The sequence below is a fragment of the Paroedura picta genome, chromosome 7 (genome assembly GCF_049243985.1).
Source record: "Paroedura picta isolate Pp20150507F chromosome 7, Ppicta_v3.0, whole genome shotgun sequence".
In the NCBI taxonomy this organism is placed as follows: Eukaryota; Metazoa; Chordata; class Lepidosauria; order Squamata; family Gekkonidae; genus Paroedura; species Paroedura picta.
In genome coordinates, this window is record NC_135375.1 from 52,375,482 (window position 1) to 52,400,427 (window position 24,946).

The window sequence follows — 24,946 nt, forward strand, 5'->3', positions numbered from 1 at the left end:
CTTAACTTTACAAAGGGTCTTACTCAGTGTCCGTACCAGGATCTGATGGAAATGCTGGTATAATGTAAAGGCTGTAGTCGAATATCTTTTCTGTGATGCTTTCAGTAATTGAAAAGGAAACATTAAGAAGGCCTGTTCACACGTTACAGTGCATGCAGATACATATCACATGTACATGTGTACAGATGCCAATGCACATTCAGTTTACAAATGAAACCAGGACAGATATGCAGGTTCAGTCACACATTGAGCTGTGCATGTAACAAGAGAATCACTCAACACATGTATAAAAAGCAATCAAGTGCACACTGTAAATGTATGTGCATTCACTGTAACATGTGAACAGGGCTAATGTGCCCTTTGTTGCCAATGGTTGACCAGATGCACCTTGATGGAGACAATAAAAGCCAGTGTACTGTACAGGCCAATTTTTGTCCCTTGCAGGCCTCCACAGAGCGAAGAGAAGCCGGGCCTTCCCGTCCTGAAGGTTCTGCCGTGGGACAGGCCCTGTTGGCTCCTACAGAACAAAATGGAAATGCTGAAGAATCCATGTTCCCTTGACCCAGGGATTCTGGGGCCAGATCTGCACCAGGCCCAGGAGGGCAGCAGCCTGGCATTGTTGTCATGTGGACACAGGAATTAGCCCTGGGTCCATACTGATCCCGGCCCTCATTTTTCCGCATGTGCGGAATCAGCTTGAGCAAAGGCTGTTGCAAGAATGAGGATCTAGTGCCTGAGCTCTTTGGAGGAAAGGTATGATAAAAATGTAGTAAATAGGAATTTAAAGCAAAATTTTGTTGCCCATGGTTTCTTAAGAAGCCATGATCTTCATGTACACCCTTTTAATGGGGCTCCATTTAAAAGAGGGCAGCTTTTAGCAGCCTACTCTACAACATTCAAAGGAATATTTGCCAGACCACAAACCATTTTTTGTTACACATCTTTTTATGGTATATTAATTTAAAACTTGAGTTATGCTTTTATGCCATGGCTTGTTCTTATTGTAATGGTTTTATTAACATGTTTTTATTATTTATTATTTTATTGCCTTGACTTGTTCTATCAGCTTGTTGTTTTAGGTACAATTTTTTACAACTTATTTAAATTGCCTTGGTTGGCTTTGTTTTATATTTTTTTAATTGTTAAACCCTCTTGAGAAGGTTTGGAGGAGTGGCCGTACATATTTTCCAAACAATAAATGATATGTTTCTTGCTGGAAAAAATTATGAAATACACATTATCCCAACCCTTCCTCCACCTCCTGTTCAAGACTCAATTCTGCTTTGACAGTTTCTGTTGCTGCCACTGTCTGTTTGGAATTACAAAACAAACAACCTATTTTTCACCACTTAATGAATAGATCTTTGATATTAAAATGAAATACTGTCCCCCATGCAAAGCAAAGGTCAGGCATCTCCTCGTGTGTCTTCCGGTGTTTTCATCACTATACTTGCAAACAAATGTCACTTGCAAATTTTACAACACCCGATAGAAAACAAAGCTTAAAAAAAAACAGTTTGCTTTACTGTCAAATGAACTTGCTGCAGCACGATCATTTCTGTGTTTTTCATTGTGAGAAAAGTATTTCATTTTGCCATAAACATGTGATTTTGGAATGCTAAATTCTGTTGGACTGCAACATGGTACAGATGAGATTCGAATTTAAAGACTAAGCTACATGCAATTATTTTTCAGTGATTCTAGTCAGAGTTTCCTGGACTTGACTTGCTTTCCCCACAGACACAGAACAATTGTTTTAAAGTTGTTTTAAAAGTCTGCAGAAGCCCAATTCATCTGGGGACTATGGTGCTAGGGAAAGTCAAGTACCTAATTCCCCTCCCCCAACTTTTCAAACAATGTCCCCCATACTGTCTGTCTGTGAGGGAAGTGAACTGAAGTTGCCCAGATATGACTAATTAAAAAAAAACTCATATAGTTTAGCCCTAAGAAGAAAATGCAGGGCTCCTACAGGTGTGTGTGCAGTTGCATGCGCCTAACTCTCCTTCACCTACTATTCTAATTTTCTCTTGCAAATGACCATCAAAACTGTCTTGCTTTCAGAATGGCCCGTGTAAAAACAGATGTGCGTATATGGAGGCATTTGCACTGGAGAATCATTGGATGGTCAAAGAGTTATGCACCTCCTACTGCTGTAAGATCACCCTCCCTTCACATTATTTTACCAAACATGGATTTGGACCACATGTTTGCTAATGTTTTACCTAGGTCAACCAAGGTAATCAACAAGAGTGCTTTCCGTTTTGTGACTTCCTTGTGCATAGAGAATTGAGGCAGGACGGAACACACGTTCATGGGAAGGGGTAGCAAAATTCTGTCATCTGGTGCCTCAAAACTGCTCTATAATCAAAACGTTTATCAGCCATCTTAAGAATGCATAGTTGGAAGTCAATTCCACTGAATTCAGTGGGATTTGCTTCCAAGTCAATATGTCCCACATTTCCACCCTCTCCAAACCTGTACCTTCAAATTTAGTTAGATGATGAAGATAATAACCATATTTCTCTATAGGTTCAATGTTTACAATGGTAAGAAAGTTTATATGTAACATATATATAGAACTATCTGTGTAATTTGCAGCTTCATATCTGTGAAGTCTAAAGACAAATGGCAGACTTTATTATATTAACTGACTCCTGAAGCAGTCAGTTTGTGCAGCAGTGTATTCTCATAGGCTATCTCACCCCTAGGTTCTTGTATTTAAAAGCTGCATATTTCAAGAATGTGAATGAACAAGGTATTTGACTAGAATTTGAATTCTTAAGTCCTCTTGAGAAAAGTGACTAAAATGATGGCACTTTAGGTTAGAGAATGATGAATTTAGTGAACCAGGCCCAGATGATTCAATCTATTTTGGGAATGAATCTAGGAGCTAACACAAGGAATTGTGGAATAATTTTGAAAGAAATCTAGACACTGACCATACATTGGAGTGTAAGACATTTCATGATCTGATGAAATAGTTGAAATGTCTATGAAAAAAAATCAGGGCAAAGTATTAAAACAAGAAAAACATGGAAATATTTTGTAAAACATGATTCTTCCAAAATTGACCTATACAGACAAGCATTACAATGACATGACTTGGAACTTCCTTACCATTCAGGGCTACGAACGAATCTGGAAAAAAAAAGAGAAAGGAGGGGAGGGGAAAAATTATTTCTAACATTGCTCTGTGTCCACAAAACCTTGCACACATCCTTGCCACTAATTATACAGTGGAAGTTTCCCATGTTAGAACTTGAACATCTCATAGTGGTCTATAATATTTTTTGTAGGTTCACCTAAATAAAACCTTAAAGAGTGTGCATAGGCAGGAAGGAGGCACAAGATCTAAGCCAATGCTTACATTCATGGTTTAGTTGAAGAGAAAAGGCAACAAATGACTTGAAAAGCCGTAGCAGTGAATCATAAAACAACAGAAGGAGTTAACCAGGTTGGTAAAAATACTGAAGACAGGGTTGTATATATATATATTGGTCAAGGCCAGTGGGCCACATAGGTTTGCAGAAAAAATTACCCATATAGCTAATAACTAGCTCTGTGCATAGAGATTAGTTTCACTCACAGGATAGGATTGATGACTTTAAAATTTCCTTTAGGCTGTAGGTAAACTAAGTTGATCAACGTGCAACTATTGCATGACTAAATCCTGAGTCAGCATAACAAAACAGGATCTTTCAGTATTGTTGGGGAAAAGCCATCTTTAAGGTTATTAACTCTTAAATGGCTACTTGTCAAAAATCTGAAAAATATCTGAAAAAGTGAGCTGTGACTCATGAAAGTTCATATCATGTCATAAATTTTGTTAGTATTTAAGGTCGTACTGAACTCTTGATGTTTTCTTCAGCTACAGGCTAACAAAATACCCATTTTGATCTATCTACAAAGAACATACTTAGTAAATGAGATCATGGCTTTTGGTAGTATCATGTCTCACATTCACTTTTGATGGAAGTCATTTTTTAAAAAAGAATTGTCTGAAGTGAAATCTTGACTCAAACTTGTGTGCCAATGGGAGTGAGTAATGCAATGAAGGATGTTATGGTCTCTTATTTCCAACATACAATAGTGAGAACAATCCTGAATACCAGTAAGTTATCAAGTTCCTGTTATAGATGGTGGAATAAAAGCCATGTTGGTGCAGAGTTGGCAGGATCAAACCTAAATACAGTGAAAGTCAACTAGAGAAATAACCATCTCAAAGTATGTGAATAAACCTTTCTCAAACTGTACAGTTTGGTCCCAAATTCCTGCCTCTAGACTGATGTGGAAGAGAAATATACTGATGCAAAGCCAGCAAACATACTGGACCTCAATTATAAACCAAATGGTATATTTAAAAAGTGCTCAGGCTATGCACTTTAAATTAGGTTTCTCAGTGGGTCAGTATATGCTAATTCCTAAACTTTATCAATTGAACGAAATTTACTTCAGAGTCCACATACTTCGGATCAGGCTAGAAGTGTTGTCGATGATCTTTTCTATTTGTTTAATCATGCACTGTCCTGCCTGCACCACATCCTTAACCAACAACAATCAATTAAAGTTATAAGACAAGTTGAAAATGCACCTTGAATTATTCTGAAGAACTACTGAAAGAATTAGAATATAGCTGCTCTGTGTCAAGTCCCAGCACAGAGGCAGTAATTTAAATGACTTCTAGCATATGAGCTTCTCAATGTTTCTCCTGAGGTTAGCAAAGAGATACTGGTTTTTCAGATTTCAGAAAGGAGGTTACTTCTACAGTAAATGTTTACAGTCCAAATTTTGAAATCAGATAATTAACCATGGGTGTGTTTTTCACTGCAGGGGCAGGATTGGATTCTCATCACTTTATGTTGCGGTGATCTGCTTTTCTGTCAACAAGAATGACACACAGAACTTTTTGAAGAGCAGAAAATATTCTGTGTTGTCTAGAAAGACTAGAATAAAGGGCAGTGTTGTATAAACAGTAGCATGTTGGACTAGGATAGTGGGAAAGACCCAGGTCTGCCACTCCATTCCAACTCCAAGATCACTGGATGACCCTGGGCCAGCTTCTCTGTCTTCGCTTAACCTACTTGATAAAGGTTGTGAACCAGAAGAAAACAATCTAGAAAGCAGGTTTGGATTCTCAGTTTGGGTTTATATAATGCAAACCTAAACATGTTTTTCAAAATCTTTAAGTAAATTTAAAGCAAGATTAATATTCCCTCACTTCCTACTCTACACGAAGAACTGAGTGATAAAATATTTTCCTAAGCAGTACCACTTAGCATATTAGTACATATCTGAATATTCATCTGTCTACTCCTCCCCCCCTTCTTGTATGTAGAAAACTACTGTCTCAGAAAGAAGGGTTTACTTTGTCTTCTCTGTGGCATGGTACTTGTCTGAATGCAGGACATCCCAAGAGTGGCGGGATATAAATCCAATTAATAAAAATAAATAAAATAAATAATGAGAAAAGAAGCTTTCAGACTTTTGACCCTCCATTGGCAGTCTAAAGTCCCAGAAGTGTTACCCTGCTGCATTTATTGACTGGCCTGCATTTCATCTCCCTAAACAGCACTGGGACATTGCTACACATTGTTGGTGTGCAAAATGTTGTTAGCTTTTTAAGGTTTAGGTGACTGGTTTACACATTTTGTCTTTTTGAAACTGTACTATTGCAATCTTATTAAAAGAGCTTGTCAGTCTTGTCAAGGACAAATTACTCTGAAACAGGCTCAGTGAAAAACATTTCTGGCCTACCTTCCCATGTCCATCAACATATAAATATATGGTACCTTTATTGTCTCAATGTCTAAGATGTTGTGCTCAGTTGATTTTATCAGCAAGATACCACATGCATCAGGTATAAATTATGACACCCCAAAAAATCTCTCCTCTACTTCTGCATTGTCTTTCCAGCATAAACACATTCTGCCACCAATGCAACAGTGTAGATAACCGACAGAAGACTAAAATGCTCTGGCCCCCCTGTCTCATCCCACATTTGTCTGCTGCCTGGGAGAACTACATCTAGTTATATACACTTTAGTACACCTGGGCCAGACCTTCACTTGTGGTTATTTACCTGAGCAGATATGTAGCCTGAATCAAAACCTAGTCTTACATTTGTTAAGCAAACATATATTTGTTTAAGGTGACTTTGTACAGATGTACATTTGCATTTAAACTTTCTAGCAGGATTCAGATTCACTGCTTCCTCATGTGTTGATCTAAATGTTTGGAATGGACTGTTTGCAAGTGAGAGGAATAAAATGTAAAAAGCCCAAATCTTTTTTGTCCCATTTCACAACTCTGATTGGCATAATCAGTAACCATAATTTGTTTGCACATAATCATCCTTCCTCCTAGTAACAGCGATGTCATTTAGGCAAGTCTCATTGGCCAGCACTACTGTTACCAATTGTCCAATTATTGTCACATTTTAAAAGGGCTCTCTCTATTCTCCCATTCGGTATTGGGAAGAAATTACTGAGTGTAGAAGGTACATGATTCCACTGTCTAGATACCTCTCTCCATGAAAAATCACAAAATGCAACCCTTCCTAATGGTTCACCTCAGCTCCACTCTCTAATTCAGAGATGGCACAAGATATCAAAAATACTCACTATTATTAACTGAGTTCTGATGCACAACCTAGGTGTGATCTATAATTAAATCTCCTCCAGAGTTACATTTGAATTCCAATGTAATTGCCATTTAAGTGGGTGATATTTTTGTACTGCCTGTTTCCATGAATGTTTTTCTCACCTTTTAAAAAGTATGTTGTTCTAAGTGCTGTTTCCTCTATTGTTATGACTATTTTTGCGATCCAGTTATAGAAATTCTCTAGTATAAGATAAACGGAAGAGCTGCTTACTTTGGCAGTCACCCAGTCCATCTGTGTTGCCGTGCTCTATGTCCTGTTCAAACTCCAGGCTATGTAACAGAAAGAAACAGAATGGTTTGGCTTTGAGCACTCTTAGGCCTCGCTACATCCAAGATAGGACAGAAACAGGCTTGATTTGAATTTGAACCCACTTATTTGTTCTTTCGATGGTCCATGCTATCTATGAAACTCTAACCAAAATTCTGGAAATTGACTACCCTACGTTCTTCTACAAATGGACCTTGAGCTTTTTTGGAGGTTCTAACAGGGGAGCGCAGCTATCATATACCCTTGACTAAAGAACAGTAGACTCCTTTTATCTGGGATGGTCGTCCTCTTCCACCGAGCGCGCAGCTTCTGGAGGGACGCACATGGAGCAGTGAGGGAGGTAGGGGACACCCGTCTAGCCAGCCAGATCAGCCAAATCAATCCTGGCAATCAATCGGGTGACAGATATCACAGCCAGATCGCCTTCACATCCAATTTTGGAAATTGTACACTGAATGCTTGTCATTTTTTCAGATGGACAAAAGCAATTTTTGATTGGGAAAATAACATGGGAGAATCGCTCCCCCCCCCACACACACACATACCCAAAGTGGCTTTTATGTAAAGTCAAGGATATTGGGAGACCTTCCATCTCCCAATTATTTGTGTCCTGAGAATCACCCTGCAAATGACATTTATTATGTCATGAGTTTCCCATTCCTGGAAGAAGCATTTAGTGATGCTGAGCAGATTTGGGGAAATACACAGACTGATGACAACATAAGCTCGATTATCCAAAGCATTAAGACTGGAGGGGAAGAAATGGTACCCCCATTGCTCTTAGTGGCACCCCAGTGTGGCATGTAATTTATACTTCTAGCCTTACTCAGAAATACATTTGCATAAAATAACATTGTGGAAACAGGAAGGATGCCAATAGAAAAAACCTTTCTTTATTCCCTTTCTTTACTAAAAGGGCTAAGGTTTATTCCCTTTTGGTTTTCTAAAGGCATATTTTAGTAACACTATTACAGAAAGCCACAGGATCGCCTAACACAAATTACAACTTACCTATCTCCTGGTAAGAGCTGCATGCATGCTTCATGTTCCTTCATCCATCCACAGTATGGGTCTCTAGAAGCTATGCAGGCCCTTAATAGAGGAGATGTACATGGATTATTCTATAATTTTTTGCTAGCACTGTCAGTATTATGTTATGACTAGGGGCAAAGCCCGTTGTCTCCAAGAATACAACGGGCGCTAGAGCTTGGCAGTGGGAAGAGGAAGGGGAGGAGTTGTCCAGTCTGTAAGGGCATGGGGTTGTCATGTGTGTTGTGTGGGAGGTTGTGGTGGCATGGTGGCAAATGAGGCCATGGGTGTGGAGATATGGGTGTCAAGAACCTGTGGTGTGGAATGTTCATTGTTTGTGGGAGAGGACTGACCTTTGGGAATTGTGGCATAGTGGTTACAGATGAGCTTTCCAGAGCCATGTCCTCAGATATGTGAAGGGAAAATCAGACTGGAGACTCTTCTTAGGGGAAGATTACATGGCAACCAATTCCCCCCAGTTCTGCGTCATTTCCCTTCTTGTGTGAATTAGGCCACATTCACCGAAATGCCCCTCTGCCCTAATACACATAGGGTAGTCACAGTACACAGGTGTCCACCCTGTTCCTTCTGTCTCCCATATTTTCACTGTTGGTAAAATGTTATGTGCCCACATGCTTCTATCATGGGAATGGGCCACAGTGACCCAGCAGGCCTCAGGTGTCTCAAAGCATTTACCAATTGTCTTCCCCTTCTCTCCCCATAGCAGACTCCCCACGAGGGAGGTGGGGTAGCGAGCCTCACAGGGAAGCTGGCAACCCTAAGAGGAAGACTGTCTGTGTCTTGACCTTAGTAAGGTTTTTAATACTGTTTTTTTATTTGCCAGGCCAAGGTTATTTGCCAGTTACTATTTCAGTGACGATGTATCTCCAGACATTTACTTGTTCTCTATTTAGTTCTAGGCTGTAAATATTTATTTAGATCTTCCCGCACTTTCCAGACTCACAGGACTGATGCCGGTCTGCCTGTCTGCGCCCCAGAATACAAACAGTGGCTGATAAGGGCTGGCCATAGCCCATAGCCCAGGAGTGACACTCCTGCACCACTCCCTACCAACTACAGGCAAAAATGGCTCATTAGAAGGCTGGACTCTGAGGCATTGTACGTTTTTGAAGTCCCACCTCCAAACCTCCAGGAATATTTCCAACCCAGGGGTAGCCAACCTACAGGTGTGGCCTGGAGAGCTCCTGGAATCACAGCTCACCTGCAGAGTATAAAGATCAGCTCCCCAGGCAGAAAGGGCTACTTTGGACAGGATTGTGGTAGAGAAGAAACATTTAAGGCTTCCCACACAGGTTGTTGTTGAATTGAAAGACTTGAGGCCTACTGCACAGGGTTGTTGTGCAGATGAAACAGGAGACAAAAGAGCCAGCTTCCTCTGCAGAATAACGCTGTGCAGTGGCCTCAAATCTGCAGAGAGTTGCAAAGAAGAAAGACACATGGCTTGGCTGTGTCTAACCCCCGGCCAGAGCAGTATTTTAAGTGAGAAGGGGCTTTTCTGTGGCCTCCCTGTCAGGCAACTGTTTGGCAGAAGGGGAAAGTTCACCCCCCCCCTCAAAAGGAAAGCCCTCAGGCTCCCCTGCGTTGCTTTTGGAAAGGCCTCCCTCCCCTCAGTCAGGGCCAGTCAGAGGCTCCTTCGCAGCAGGCCTGAGGGGGGGAGGGGGAGCACTCAGCAGCCTCCTGCCAGCTCTGTCAGGGTTCTGAGGCAATTTGCAGTTGGACATGACAGTTAGGACAGCCTTGGGGCGAAAAGGGCTGGCGCAGCCTGTCCAAGCCTGTGTTCTCATCCCCCTTGGCAGCCCTACGGACCTCCTCTCCCTGCGGTGGTCAGGAGCAGACTGGCAGCCAGGCTGGGCTGGGTGAATGGAATTTTGGTCTGTCCTGGTGAGGGGCCAATAGGAAGGCACTTTGCGCGTCTCCCCATTGGCTGCTTGGCCCTGGATGACACTCGGAGGGCCCAATCAGGAGCTGCTTCGCGGCTCCTGATTGGGCCCTCTGAGTTTTTATCCTGGACAGGGCCCGCCCTAACTCCTCCCCAGGTGGCCTTACTCTTTTATTTAATAGGACCCTGTCCTATTTAAAGATTTTGAGAAAGATGAAAGAAATTATGACAAAAAATACCTACTTCTTGCACTTGCCGTGACGTTCACACCTTCCTAGGGGAACCCTTATTAAGCAAGTTGAGAATGCGACATAGAGGGCAGTGCTCTGCTTGTCTAGTTGCATGCCAATAATTCGCTTGTCTTCCACCCCATCATAGCTGCATCTGGTTGGAAAAAGAAAAGGATGGTGGTCACATAATTTTGGGGCAACAGGATTATAACAGTAATATTTCTAAGCAACCATAAAACCAGGAGAGCAGAAATTTTCAGTTTAGGAACAAGGCATATGATTATGCTTTTTACTTTAGGCAACATTTAACCAGATTATCAAAAATGCCCAACATCTGGACTTGCTAGAATATGGTTCAGAGGTGGGAAGGCAGGATAGTTTTGAGTGCAGAGAGCACTGATGTGGTTTTGTTTTACCTCTCCTGTGAATATCTCTGGCATGTCCATAGAGCTTGTGGGCAAAAGAATCCATCCCTTTTCCTTTACCAGTCATATGAATTATTAGCCTAGCTAAACTCTTAACAGGTTTAAATGGTACATTGGGTGGTGAATTCAGGGAGCAAAGAGCATCTGAGTAGGATCATTTGTTCACCTTAAAGGTAAAGGTAAAGGTATCCCCTGTGCAAGCACTGAGTCATGTCTGACCTTTGGGGTGACGCCCTCTAGCATTTTCATGGCAGACTCAATACAGGGTGGTTTGCCAGTGCCTTCCCCAGTCATTATCGTTTACCCCCCAGCAAGCTGGGTACTCATTTTACCGACCTCGGAAGGATGGAAGGCTGAGTCAACCCTGAGCCGGCTGCTGGGATCAAACTCCCAGCTTCATGGGCAAAGCTTTCAGACTGCATGACTGCTGCCTTACCACTCTGCACCACAAGAGGCTCTTGCGCCACAAGAGGCTCTTTGTTCACCTTAGTGGTCCATTTTTCATGGTAAAATTAAAATGTATAAAAACAAAGCAACATTTAGAGTTTAACTGAAAATTGAACCAAACTCAGCTAAAATGTTTGCTTGCTTTCTGTGAGGGCAGCACTGTGCTTGACAATTTGGAAGCAATATTGTTTTTTCATAAAACAAAACAAAGCGGATCAAACAGAAATATAATCAATGATGCATACTTCTCAGGATTGTAAATGCTCATCTCCTCCAGGAAAAGGCTGTCACTTAGAAAACCACTCTTTCCTATCCTGGCCAAGAACTTCAAAACGATTCCCTTCTCTGACCCAAGGAATACCACAGTGTGATCCCTATATGGTCCAGCGGCAGCATCTATAGCAATTTTGGTCAGGCGGTATCTGAAATGACAACAGCACAGTTTTAATCTCTGCATTAGCCAGCCATTTGCTTGGCTATCCTTCTAGTTTATAGATATTTAGCAATTTCCTAAGCAGAATTTATATTCATATTCCCCCCAATTTTTCATTTAACTGTCCAAAAAGATCCATACAAAATGCATTCACAGTTACAATCATGTCTAGGCTGAACTGAAATGGGGCCTGGTTTTTATTTTTATATCTGTTCAATAATTTTGAGGCAAACAAGTTTTTCTTGCTCTTTTAAAATAATGTTTCCTGCATTTCTGTGTTGGCCTAGTTATATAGTAAGCTGTACTTTATACTGTGAGATTGGTTACATAATGTATTTATAAATGTATGTTTTCAGATGCTGAAGTAGAAATCATATTACTGTAGTGAGACACAAATAAATATATCAACATTTAAATGTTGTCATACATGCCAATGGACATGTCGAAACAATACTGTGCAAATCTTCCCCTAACACAAAACACACAAATCATTCAAAGTATTTCCCAAAGACTAGAAATTACTTATATATCCTGGGGGAGGGGGAGAATCTCTGTTATTGTTTCCTTTTACACTAAGACGCAGAATTGTTTGGCTGAAAATATTCCTTTGAACACTTGTATAAACATTGGAACTATCCACAGCACATCCTGACCGACACTATCATATCCTGGAAACATCCTAGCAGACAGATTTTATATCCGGTGGATGTACCCTAAAGGTACATGCTAATTTTATCGAGCATTTTCTACTGAGATATCAAAATGTTGACCCATAAGCAAGCATGCATGTAGGCATTTCCTCTGGGATCTTAGTTAATGGAAGCCTAGTTGGAGTAAACATTTCCAATTTATTCTTCAACATTTTTAACTAGTTTTTGATCAGGCTGAGAGTCAGATTCATGGCAACATGGCAGACTTTTCTGTGGAATTTCAGAACAGTCAGATCAAAGTAGATTTGAAAATGTTGGAGATGAACGAGGGACCAGAGGGAAGGTATTTAAAGGAAAGACATTTACCTGACCATTGTTCGCAAAAACCAAGGTTTGTTGCCAATTGATGGTACGGCTTCGTCCATGAGAGGATGCGTTTTGATAAAGTTTAAAGTGTCATCTGGAAATTCATTGGAAGATGTGTATTTTTCGAGCAAGTCAGAGCCTGCACAAGAACCCGGTCTAAATAAAACACAGAGTGGAAAGGAATGTAATTACTTAATGCTTTTGTGTAAATATTTTACATAAACTCTTTTTCTAAGCATCTGTTATTAGGTGAGACCATGCTAGAGGCCTTGTAGAAGTATATGAACAATGCATAATAACATCAATTGAAACCTGCTTAGCTTTCCTCTGGGCTTAGTCGTTCCAGAGTCAGAATTTAGCATTCATTTTTGTGTATCAGGGGAATCACTGATTTATGACCATTTGGGCACATAAATTTCCTAAGCATATTATGAAGTTTGTAAAAATGCAAGTTCACAGTTCATCCATCTACATGGAGCCTAATAAACACAAGCATAGTTTGGCAAGATTCTGCTAATTCTTTAGGCATGCTTCAGATTTACTTCTGGAAGGCTCTTGTTCTTGGAATTAAAAGTATGTATTTAATTTATAAGGGAAATGTTACATTTAACTGGAAGTGTGAAATAAAGATGCATAAAAACACAGACTGTGGAATGAATCCAGCCAGTATCTGAGTAAACATCCTCTTTTCTATGGCTCCCAAGAACCTGTTATTTTTGACAAATATGAAAACCCTAGTCTTTTAAGCATGAGTCTGCAGAGTCCTCTAATAAGACACAGTGTTATCTGTCTTGGATAACTGGAATACAAATGTGCTCAGTTCATTCCTGGAATCTCCCCAGTATTCTCATAGAAGCTGGGCCAAACCAATCATATGCTGCCAGAAGAAAAATCTACTTTCTTTTGCTGACTGTGCCCTAACTCATTCTTCCTCCCTTTCCCTTCAATAGTGAGAAAATTAGAAAATGTGTGGGGTAAAAATATTACAATTCTTCAAATTCAGCAAAATTTGTACTGGGGTGGGTGGCAGGGGGCTTAAAAAGAACATGCTTTGTAGAAGCAGTGTGTATGCATGTCATGTGTAAAGTATGATTAAAAATTTTTTTCAAGCAGATTACAACATATGATAACATCAGGCCTTCAGCAAGCAGATTGCTATGAAAACTTTTCACACCAGCCCTGCTGCACACATAGCTGATAAACGTACCTGGGCTTGGGCACTCGTTCATCAGGAACTGGTGTCCATATTGAATCTGGAGACTTCTGTTCTTTGAATCTCCCAGTAAATACATTGGCGATGTCAAGCATATCATAAGCACAGACAGCAGAACCGGGGATGCTGCAATATGACATTTCCAGAAATAGTTAAGTCACTCAGAAGTTATGCACAATTTTTTGTCTGAGAAACAGACGGCACATAAGTCTTCCTGTCAATTGAGGCCACTCAATTTTGAACCTTCTAACTTGGGGCATTGACAGTAAAAGGCTATTCCCATGCAGATATTTGAGATGCTCCAATGGACAGTCAGTTCTGCTTGCTTCCAAAAGATACAAACAACAGTATATTGCAGTAATTTTGAAGACTCAAAAGATTCTGAGGTATACTTCTGAAAACTTGTGGCACTGATAGGCAAGCTAATAAGCTCGACAAAGCTAAAATCATTTTACAAGCACTTGGGATAACTTCTAACTTTAATTTTAGCTGATTTCAGCTACTCGGCTACTGTTGATATAAAGAACTATGTGGGTAAAAATGAGCAAAACCTCTGGGACATAGCTGTATAAATGAAACTGTTGAAGAAGGGAGATAAGGGACTTTTTTTTTTGCTCTGTTTGTTTTTGCTATGTCTACATAAAACCATACATTTGTCGGGGTAAGGTATATTCATATTTGACATTTGACAAAATGTGCTTATATAGATATGAAAACATATTGATACCTCCTTATATATGGGGGTACAGATCACAAGAGTAGGCCAAGTGGTGTTTTACCATCTGAACCAGGCTAGACTACTAGTGCCCTACCTGTTCCCAGAATACTTGGCCACAGTGATCCATGCAATGGTCACTTCCAGATTAGACTTTTCTAACTCACTCTATGCAGCCTTTTCCCTGTCCCTGACCCAGAAATTACAGTTGGTACAGAATGCAACTCCTAGGGTCCTCACTAGAACATGTTGAAGGGCCCATGTCCACCCAGTGCTGAAGCAGCTGCATTGGTTGACAATTCTGTCTTGGATCAGGTTCAAGGTTCTGGTACTTACCTTTAAGGCAATCCACGGTCAGGGCTCTACGCACCTGCGGGACTGCCTGTCTCATGGTTTGAATCTGCTGGTGGTCCCTGGTTCACAGGAAGTATGCCTGGCCTGGCCCAGGGCCAAGGTCTTATAGGTCCCGTCCCCATCCTGAAGAGCTGAGGGCCCTGTTGGAGCTATCAAAGTTCCACAGGGCCTGCAAAATGGAGCTCTTCCACCAGGCTTTTGATTGAGGCCCGGCTGTGGAAGACCGGGGTTCCTCAAATGGCCCTAATGGCTTTCATGGCCTTAAATGCCTCGTCCATCTTGGGCAATCTCCCAAGGTTGGTGGGCAGTGCATACTGGGACTAGTTTGGGAAATCAAGGATGGTTGTGATTAGTTTAGGCTGCTGGAAAATGTTTTTATACTTATTTTATTGTCCTTTGTAAACTGCCACGAGCAGGCACAGTCTGAGTCAGTCAATAAACTGAAATATAAATATAATTATGTAGTAATTGGAAGACATTTGTGCATGTCTAAAAAGTTGTTTATCACATTGTTATTGCTTGGCATGGGGACATTTCTTTGTGCCTAAAGGAGGACACAGACGCCAACACTCTTGTCATAAAACTAGCCACAGCTTTATTGATATAACAGAGCATGGTGCATCATGGGAAGAATCCTGCCCTTTTGTGACTGACAGACCACAAGGCAGCCCATTATGTCGGCAGGCTGCAGCCACAAGGATTCAGCAATGATCCTGCCCGGATCCCAGGTCCCTCTTAGTCTGCTGAGCCAATGAGAGATGGCAGGCAGTTGAGAACCCATTGGGTGTTAGACTCTATTGGATTCCCATGCTGCCCAGAAATACAAATCAGGTGTCCAAGGCCCCCCGCATGAGTGGGGCCACATGGCTCTGCATCCACCCTACTTCTTGTGGAGGCCCCCTAACTTGGAAGGCCAGTGTGCAGGCTTAGCCTCCCGCTCAGGACAAGGTATATTAATATGACATTTGACAAAATGTGCTTATATAGATATGAGAACATATGTAGGTGGTACATGCCTTAAATTTTTTTTATCACATTATATAAAAAGTTATGGTTGGAGTCTTACTAAAGGAATTCTTAGCTCTTTGTCACAGAATTCCCCTTTATTACAATAAAGTTGTCTACTTCTGGAATCTTCCCATTGTGTCCTTCATTGGATGTTGGTACATCAACCACACAACTCTATTTGGGTAAGAGTACCAAGAAATTACTGCATTATAAAAAAACACAGCCTGTTCTCTAGCTTATGCTGTAAATTCAACAAATTCTCAACATTAAATCTCACAGCTTCTGCTGTCTGTCCACTTGCATTCTAGAAGCCAGTGGGATGTTGGGGGGTAGATACATTCTGCATACTGATACACCTCACTCAACCTTAAAGTTCAGCAAAATACCACTATCTATCCGTTGAGGCTCTGAACATCATTTGATTTTCCTGCATGTTTCTGGATGAGTTCCTCTGAGTAGGAATTTGCTTAACTCAGTCAACTGTAAACAGTCTGCAACAGCAAATATAGCTTTGCCTTACACCAACTTAAATTCAAATTTGGACTTTCTGATTATTTGCATGTAACCTAATAGTAGCGATCACTAAATATAATTACAGTTTTAAACAAACATTTTTGAAAGAGCTTAGATGTATCTTTTAGTCAATGGCTTTCAGGTATGAATTATTCATTGATCGGTCTTCGTTGTTTACACATGATCTACTGTACTGTATTTGTGTCTGACTTTCACTACATGAATTTGATCAGATAGTAAGTGCCATCTGGCTGAGAATTTTAATCCTGATTTAAAGTAGCAGGACATATATAATCCATCCAATTCAGCATTTGAAAGTGGGGATAATACTAGGGTGAGGATAAAACAAGACACTGCTAGAAAGTAAACAAAAAGGAATGTTAACTAGAAGGTTATGTCTAAAGAGGTAATAAAATATCACGGATGTTAAATAAAAGTATTACAAGAACTGGGTTTTTGTACCTTGCTTTTCTTAACTTTAAGGAGTCTCAAAGTAGCTTACAATCATCTATCCTCCCTCTCCCCACAACAGACATCCTGTGAGGTAGGTGAGGCTGAGAAAGCTCCGAGACAACTGAGACTGCCCAAGGTCACTGAGCTAGCTGCATGTGGAGGAGTGGGGAATCAAACCCAGTTCTCCAGATGAGTGGCTGCTGCTTCAAGCTGGCTCCTATACCAAGATAGGGTTTTCTCAGAAGAAGAACTAGAAAGTACAGATTCTACTAGATTCTTCTTGTGGCGGTGGTTCTTCTGTGGGAAACTGCAATACTAGCAGTGTGCCTTGTCATTTTGGTCTAGTGACATGGGCCCTGAACAATCAAGTAAATTTCATATTTGTGTGGTATAATGGCTCACTAATAATCTTGGGCTGCATCATATTACATTAAAAGTAGGTCCATATTGGACATTTACAATGTACCTACTTCCATCTTGTAACAGATGAGGCAATTTACACATTCGGCTTTGTTTACAGCATGAATATATGAATAATTAAGCTAGGGACTACTGAAGGATGCTTATACTAACAAGCATAAAAACTCACTGTACTTTGATACTCAAGCAACTGCTTGTTCTACCACGAGCAGTTTGGCAGAGTGAGGCCTTTAGACACCAAGAATCCAGATACATAAAATATTTGGTAAGAATTAGTAGGAGTGTGGATTGTGTTGCTACCTGTTCTACTCTAGCCTGCTTTGATGCCATGCTGCCTAATCTTGTTGGATCCTAATTGCAGCTTGGAAGAGAAGAGTGGGTATAAAAGCCCTACCTTTAGTTTCTTTGTCATGCTAGAGTATGACAGAAAGACAGAACTCACAAAGTGACATTTATGTGCATTATTATGATCAGGAGTTTTCTCCATCAATAGCCTGGTCTATAGTGCTTCCAGGAAGAAAACATTGTTTCTTTCCTAACCAATGGCATAGTTTGAGGGAGAAGAGCACTGACTACTCTACTAATGAATGTTAAGTTTCTGATTGTGTTAATAAAAGTTAGAAAAGTCACAGCAACCTTGGAAAAAGTCAGTATCTTATTTACTTTTTCTAAAGCTTCCCCCTCTTTTAGCAATAGATCTACTATACTCAATTGTCTTTTATATAAAATATATATGTCTACTACTTGTGTTTGGCGGTATTTTCATTTCATGGTTTAATCATTCCCAAAGCAGCTGCTCTAATTTTGTTGTCAATACTAGTTACTATGCAATGAACCATGGGTTTTCCATTTCACAGCAATGGGAGGTCTGCCTTTGACCTTGCTGATGTCACTCTTTGATTTCAGGTAGCCAAAACATAGTACGAGTATATTTAGTGTAGCATTCCTTCTTCCCTCAAATGTTTCTTCTAATATAAAGCATTGGAAAGGAAACAGGCCCTGCTAGTTGCTGCAGTAATTTTTCTTTAATTAGTATATTTGCCAGAGTTTTCCTGGAGACCTTAGCACATTTCCATAAATTACTGGAAAGTGTGTGGCAATATACCAACACTTACAAATTCTTAACAGATGAGGTGATGCTGTAAATGTCTTTTATTAGCTGACCTAAAAACTGTGAATGTCAAAATAATGGTCCCCATTACTTATATTTATTACTTGAATAACAACGGTAACCAAAAGACATCTCCATGAACTGGCCTTTGCCGTACTGGGTGCTATAGAGAAAGTATCCATCCATAGAAAGGATACATACTCTGTAATAAAGGAGAGTTATTCCTACTGGGCATATTACAGTTACTTTGTGATTCACAAGGAGTTCAATCCTTCAAGACAATATGAAAGTGTGAAATCCTGGTTGGACTACTACCATATGATGTACTCCATTTGAGTCTGTCTATGAAGATAATTCAGAAGCTTCAACTGGGTCAAAATGTGGAAGCTAGATTTCTAGCACGTATAACTCATAAGAAATATATCTCATCAGTTTTGAAAACATCTGACCTGCCAGTTTGTTCCAATCCAAATTCCAAATGCTGGATTTGTCCTATAAAACCTGATGAAACCTGAGACCAGTGTGCCTGAAGGATAATCATCTCCTATTGGTTATCCTCAAAGAGCTTGCTCTGTGTGGGTGGGTGTGTAACAGTGACAGGGTCTATTCAGTAATCAGTAATGGTATGATACTTACATTCCTTCAAGTTTTAAGCAAAAACCTCTGTATTCTTCCAAGAGTTTTAGAACCACTGCAGTTGGTTTTTACTTTTTGCCTATATCAATGTTGTCTAGTTTTAAGTTTCTATTACTAGTTCTTTAGACACTTGTATATTATCACCTTAATCTGATGGGTTTTTATTCCTCATGGGTCTCCTCTTAACCTGCTGTTTTGGCTACTGATTATTGCTGTTTTTGGGATGAGCCACTTCAGTGTGTATTAATGGGTGTATTAAAGGCTAATTTTTTATTCTGTCCTCTGTACCAGCACCTTTGTTCTGGGCTCGCCCACATCCTAATCCTTGTGTACCAGCCCACCCTACTCAGCCACAAACAGTGGACCCTTAGGAACAGCCTAGAGAGGAACTGCAGAGGGAGGACACATTGGTAGAAACTGATGCAAACTTATGAGTGCATTATATGTGCATTATTTATCAATATGTGAGTTGCTTTAGTTACAAAATTGTAGAGAGGAATAAGTATTTTAAATAAATAAATACACAAAGCTTGGTCCAAGATGCTCTGTTTCTTTCCATAAGTCCCACTGGTCTCAATACAGTTGAGAAGAAAACATTCCAAATGAATTGCATTCAGAAATTTTGAGCTTCTTCTTTCACATGTTACAAAGATATATCAACAGTGGAACCAACAGTGGCTTACAAATTCTCAGATTGCTCTTCCAAAGGGTAAACTTGTATTTCTTTTCTACTGAGTGATTTTCACAGCCCAAATGCTCACACAGTCTCTACTGGGAAGCATATACTGAAGATTATGTGATTTACACAGGCTTTATCACTTTTACATTACATGCTGAGCAGCTAAATAACAAAAGGTGGGAGGTTCATGCCAATGCATGAAGGTAGTTTGGTGTAATCCAGTTAATGCTGTTCTATAAACTGATGGCTGAAGAATCATACTGCGGTTGAACACTACACAGAATACCGATCAACTTTATTCCTGAACTTTCTACAATGTCCAGCTATACTAAGCTAGTCTTACAGTAGAGGCATGTAAGTTGGGTCACTGCTAGTCACTGGCTCATACCCCATGTCCTTTAAAAAAAAACATGAATACACACATGATGAGGAAATTTTCCGTGTCAAAAACTAGAGCCACAAGGGGACTATATCATTCCACAGGTTATTTTACTACAAAATATTGTACGTTTTCTTGTGTGTGGTTACTGATTATGTTTCTGTACATATTTTGTCCCCCCTCCAAATTAGTATATTACAACACTTCACATATTTGTAATGTTTTAGGAATAATTATAAACTTTTTATATTTATTGCAATATTGTCAAGCAAAGCAGCAGCCCCCATCCCTAGTACTAAAACAGGAGGAAAGACTCCTGTAGAGGTTACCTGTTATAAGGAGTGGAGAAAGTAGCCAAGACAATATCTCGGCCATTGATATGGATTACATGCGTAACTGCCTGCAGAATGTTGAAATAGAAGTGTGAATCGCCTGGAACTGAACAGTTCAATCGTGCCTTAAGGAAGGAAGTCCACTGTTTTTCTAAGACTCGTTGAGATCCACCCATGTCATTTTTGCAGACCCGAGCAACTCTTGGGAGAATGACCTACCATTAAGGAAGGAAGGAAATACATAACCTGAAATGACTGGTTATCCAAAAGTATTTACTGAAACTCTGTTTTTCCTTCACCCATAAAAAGGCATAAACAACAGTGTAGCATACTGTTGGAGAAAATTTAGAACTTTGTGCTATGAAAGATAAGCCAGTGACATTTCATATACAGCAAAACAAAACAAAACAAAACAAAACAAAAAAACCCTCCTTTAAGAAGACCAGTTCTTAGCCACATATCAAACTCATTTTCATGCAAATCACACTGTTCTCTATTTCTGCAAACAAATGCACATTCTATATTTACCATCCGTGTGGCCTACACTACTGGCCTCTGAGGCATGCACTAGCCTCAGTATTAAAAAAAAAAAAAAAGTATGCAAGCATCATCTGGCTTTTTATTTATGCTGTTCTTTTTAACCTTGTAAGCTTTTAAAATACATTTACTGAGGGAATATTTTAAAAAAATGCTTTCAGTAAGGTCATTCATTGTTCTTTATGATACGGCCAGACTGAAATTTCTTTCGATTTACTTCTGTTGCTCTGATGAAGGACTTCTAAATACAGCTATTTCCTTCCTTCAAAGTCAGACTTGTAATGATTATTTGGAGTTCTGAATTAAATCAATTTGCCGTATGCTTTCCAGTTTAATGGAGAGAAGAAAAAAATTCCTGTCTTGTCACCATCACAAGCCAGAATGTTTTATATCAAATCAGTGTAATGCTGCATTCCAACCAAACCCTTGCCATGAGCAGCAGGATCCTCTCAAAACAATGACCTTGTCATTGTGATTTATGGCTCTCATTTCAAGGTCATTTCTAACTCTGGTCTATGAGGAGTTTTAACTCCCTTACCTTTCCCATGCTGTGGTACTCCACTGAGATTTCACGAAAGAAGAAATAGATATAGTTGTCATAATCCAATGCCTGAACAAAGTAAGGCTCTGAAAACAAGTCAAAACATTTTGATCATTTACATATAAAGCGAGGAACATAACACAGCATAAATATGGCAAAATGTTAGCTTCCTTTAATTCAAAAAGACTTGTAGCATGGATAAAAGGTATCCCCTGTGCAAACACCGGGTTATGTCTGACCCTTGGGGTGACGCCCTCTAGCGTTTTCATGGCAGACTCAATACGGGGTGGTTTGCCAGTGCCTTCCCCAGTCATTACCGTTTACCCCCCAGCAAGCTGGGTACTCATTTTACCGACCTCGGAAGGATGGAAGGCTGAGTCAACCTCGAGCCAGCTGCTGGGATTGAACTCCCAGCATCATGGCCAGAGCTTCAAACAGCATGTCTGCTGCTTTACCATTCTGTGCCACAAGAGGCTCTGTAGCATGGATAGTGTAGGAAAATTATGGAACTAGCTAGGAAAGTAGTGAGCCCTGTCTTTATTTGATAATAGCTACAGATTACTGCAGAACAGAATGAAAATTAGAAGATTACAAGATGGAAACCCACAAGGACTACCAGTGGGCATCTCATTTTCCCAATTCTCTCCATTTCAGGTTTCCCTTTCCTGAAAGCACCCATAGACTTCATGTTGATTTCGGCAGAGAGGGGGAGAAAGCCAGGTATTGTTTCAAGGCAGGTACAATACATATAAGAACTCTGATCAGCAATCTGGCTGTTGTATTATGTACTAACTGCAGCTTCCAAATCAACTTCAAATACAGCCTTAGAAATAGTGCTTTTCAATATTCCAGCCTGCATATTGATAGTTTCTGGATGTGACTGATTCACTCCACTCAAGGTGAGGCTACAGCTAGAATACCTGCCAAAGTTGGATGAAAACACCATCATGCTACAGATCAGATATATGTTTCCAGCCACAAAGCTGGATCAAATAGTGTTCCCAAATCTGCAAACATGTTTCTTCAATGAGAAAGCAACCCTATCTAGACAGGCTAGCTCCTGTCCTGTCACAATGGATCATGTTACTGATCACCAGATCTTCCATTTTATTTGGCTGCGGTTCAGATTACTGGTTCTCATTCAAACCATTACCACCTCCATACAAGTATTGAGAACATCCAAGTGTATGAAAATCAAATGAAATAGAGAATTAGACCTGGTTGCTGTCTACATTTCATTCCAAATTGCCAAATTGCCAAATGACCTCAGTGGAGGTTGAAAAGCATGGGGGATAGGACAGAACTCTGCAAGACTCTGTAGAAGAAGTTTCATGGGCTCAAGCTGTCATCCCTAAGTACTGCTTTCCATCTGTGTAGTATATTTCTATCTTGCTTTTCCTCCAAGAAGCTCATCTATTAAATTACATGGACCATAATACAGCTGGGGACCATGATGGGACAGAGCCAGACACTATCATGAGAAGACCAACTTAGCTCTAGTTAAGATTCTTATTGCCCAACTAATTGTTTGTGTGCTCCTCACTGAAGCAATCAAAAAAAAAATTCTAGAAATGTTGCTTGAACATTTTGACCAAAAAAGGAATGTTAACAACAGGTTGGCAATCATGAAGAACCTTAGCATCCAGAGAGGTACTCCCCAAACCCCAGAAGGGTCCTCACAATTAGCTCTTTCAAAGAAGCTGGAACCATTCCTTCATGATATGATAAATCTATCACTTCTTATCCCCAATTTATTAGCACTGTTTAGCTTGCTTTTGAAAGCCAAGAAGGGAAAGGATTCAAGGACCCAAGATGTCAAGTGCTCAAAACAACTTGTCCATAGGTTTGTGGGATTGCAGGGCAATACTATGTGTGTTGAACGACAGCAAATATGAAATTCTAATGCATGTATTTATTCTGCAACCTATCCCTAGATAAATTCCATAGGTATCAGCAAGTGGACAGCTTAGAAATCATAGCACAACTGATAGATGGACATTCCCTCAACTATTCAAAGAGGTGGTTATTCTTCAATTCTGAAAAAAAATTCATACCTACTGAAAAATGATACAGTGAATTATCACCCTTAGTTTAATTTGCACTTATTAGGCAAAGTGATTGAGAAAGTGGTAGCAGACTAACTCCAGGTTTTCTTGGGTTTTATCTGCTCTAGATTCTTTTTTGTCTGTTTCATACTGGGCTATAGAAAGGAGATGGCTCTACTGGCTTTAGCAGATGACCACCATCTAAATGTAGACAAAAGTTTGGCCTCCTTGTTGGATTTTAATGTAAACAAATGTTTGGCCTCCTGCTGGATTTATCTGCCACCTTTGATACAGTAGAACATACCACCTTGTTTTGGCAGAAGTAGGTATCAGGAGTCATGTATTAGATTGGCTCAAATCATTCCTCACAAATTAAGACCCAAAGAACTGCCATTGGAAACCAGTTATCAATGATGAAGCTATTCTGTTGGGTCCCACAGGATGTAATCTTATCTCCCATGCTCTTCAATTTCCATGTAAAGCCCTTAGGTCAATATGTAGACAATATACAAGTACATGTCTGTCTATCTGTCTGTCTGTCTCCATATCCAAATCTCTTGGTGAGGTAGTGGAGGTCTTATATCACTGCCTGGCAGCTGTGGTCAAATAACTAAAAGTGAACAAATTAAAACTAAATCCTGAAAAGACAGAAGTAATGCTGGTTGGGAAAATGGAAGTCTTGAAGGAGATTATGGTCCCCACTTTCAGTGGGATTCAGCTGAACCTTGCTGACTCAGCTAAGAGTCTCAGGTTATACTGGACTCAATATTTTTTCTGGAAAAGCAAGTTAAGTTAATGCAGTTACAAAAAAGGCTTTTTTTCAACTTAGTCTAGCTCAAAAAATGGCCTCCTACCTTGATATGGCTGACCTGGTCACCTAGATCCATGACATGGTGACACTTAGACTAGACAGCTATAATGCATTGTACATTGACCTCCCCTCAAAATCAATTTGGAAACTTTAGGTGGTGCAAAATGCTGCATCTTGGTTATTATGAAGAACTAGATGATACACACATTCTGCGGTCACTATACTAGCTGCCCATCTGTTATTAGGCTCAATTTAAATATTAGCTATCAAAGCAACAGCCCATGCATATGCCTTCCCTGTTGTGGCTACACCTTATAAAATGGTCTGCTAGAGAAAGTCAGGAAGGCTCCCACTGTTCTGGTTTTCCTCAAACTATGTAAGAATAATTTTTCAAGAGAACCTTTCTACATACATAATAGGGTAGCCTTGTGCAAAATGATTCACTAAGATCCTTGCATTAGGGACCATGGTAAAACTTACTATGTAATTTTGCATCATTTAATGTAGCATGTTAACTATTTGCTTTCCTTCTTTCTTTTATACATTTTTTAAACATTTCTGGTTGGGTCTATAATCCAAAGTCTATCTCACTGCTTACTGAATATTCTATCCTGTGAACTGTACTGAATCACTTTATGTAATCAACATTGAGTCCCAGTGAGAACAGTAGACTACGAATAAAAAAACCTATGTTCAGTGTTCAATGTTCTACACAGGTCCTTATGCATTTATAATTGCTTGTTGATGTGGAACACATCTACTAGCGCATTTCCTCAAATGGAAATGATAAC

General features: G+C 40.0%; 1 protein-coding gene across 4 annotated transcripts in view; it reads right to left on the reverse strand.

Annotated features, from left to right (window-relative positions):
- The window catches only part of SEMA6A (semaphorin 6A), a 198,553-nt gene that overhangs the window by 44,669 nt on the left and 128,938 nt on the right, over positions 1 to 24,946 (reverse strand). For 2 of the 4 annotated variants that reach the window (XM_077344355.1, XM_077344352.1), the window contains exons 9-18: positions 21,297 to 21,385; positions 20,219 to 20,436; positions 13,616 to 13,747; positions 12,409 to 12,564; positions 11,205 to 11,381; positions 10,101 to 10,241; positions 7,940 to 8,020; positions 6,872 to 6,930; positions 3,118 to 3,138; positions 2,940 to 2,990 (exon numbers count right to left, since the gene is read on the reverse strand). In XM_077344355.1, coding sequence (XP_077200470.1) covers positions 2,940 to 2,990; positions 3,118 to 3,138; positions 6,872 to 6,930; positions 7,940 to 8,020; positions 10,101 to 10,241; positions 11,205 to 11,381; positions 12,409 to 12,564; positions 13,616 to 13,747; positions 20,219 to 20,436; positions 21,297 to 21,385 — 1,125 coding nt within the window. The remainder of the gene's footprint in view (positions 1 to 2,939; positions 2,991 to 3,117; positions 3,139 to 6,871; positions 6,931 to 7,939; positions 8,021 to 10,100; positions 10,242 to 11,204; positions 11,382 to 12,408; positions 12,565 to 13,615; positions 13,748 to 20,218; positions 20,437 to 21,296; positions 21,386 to 24,946) is intronic. The other 2 variants (XM_077344356.1, XM_077344353.1) reach the window with 1 other exon arrangement.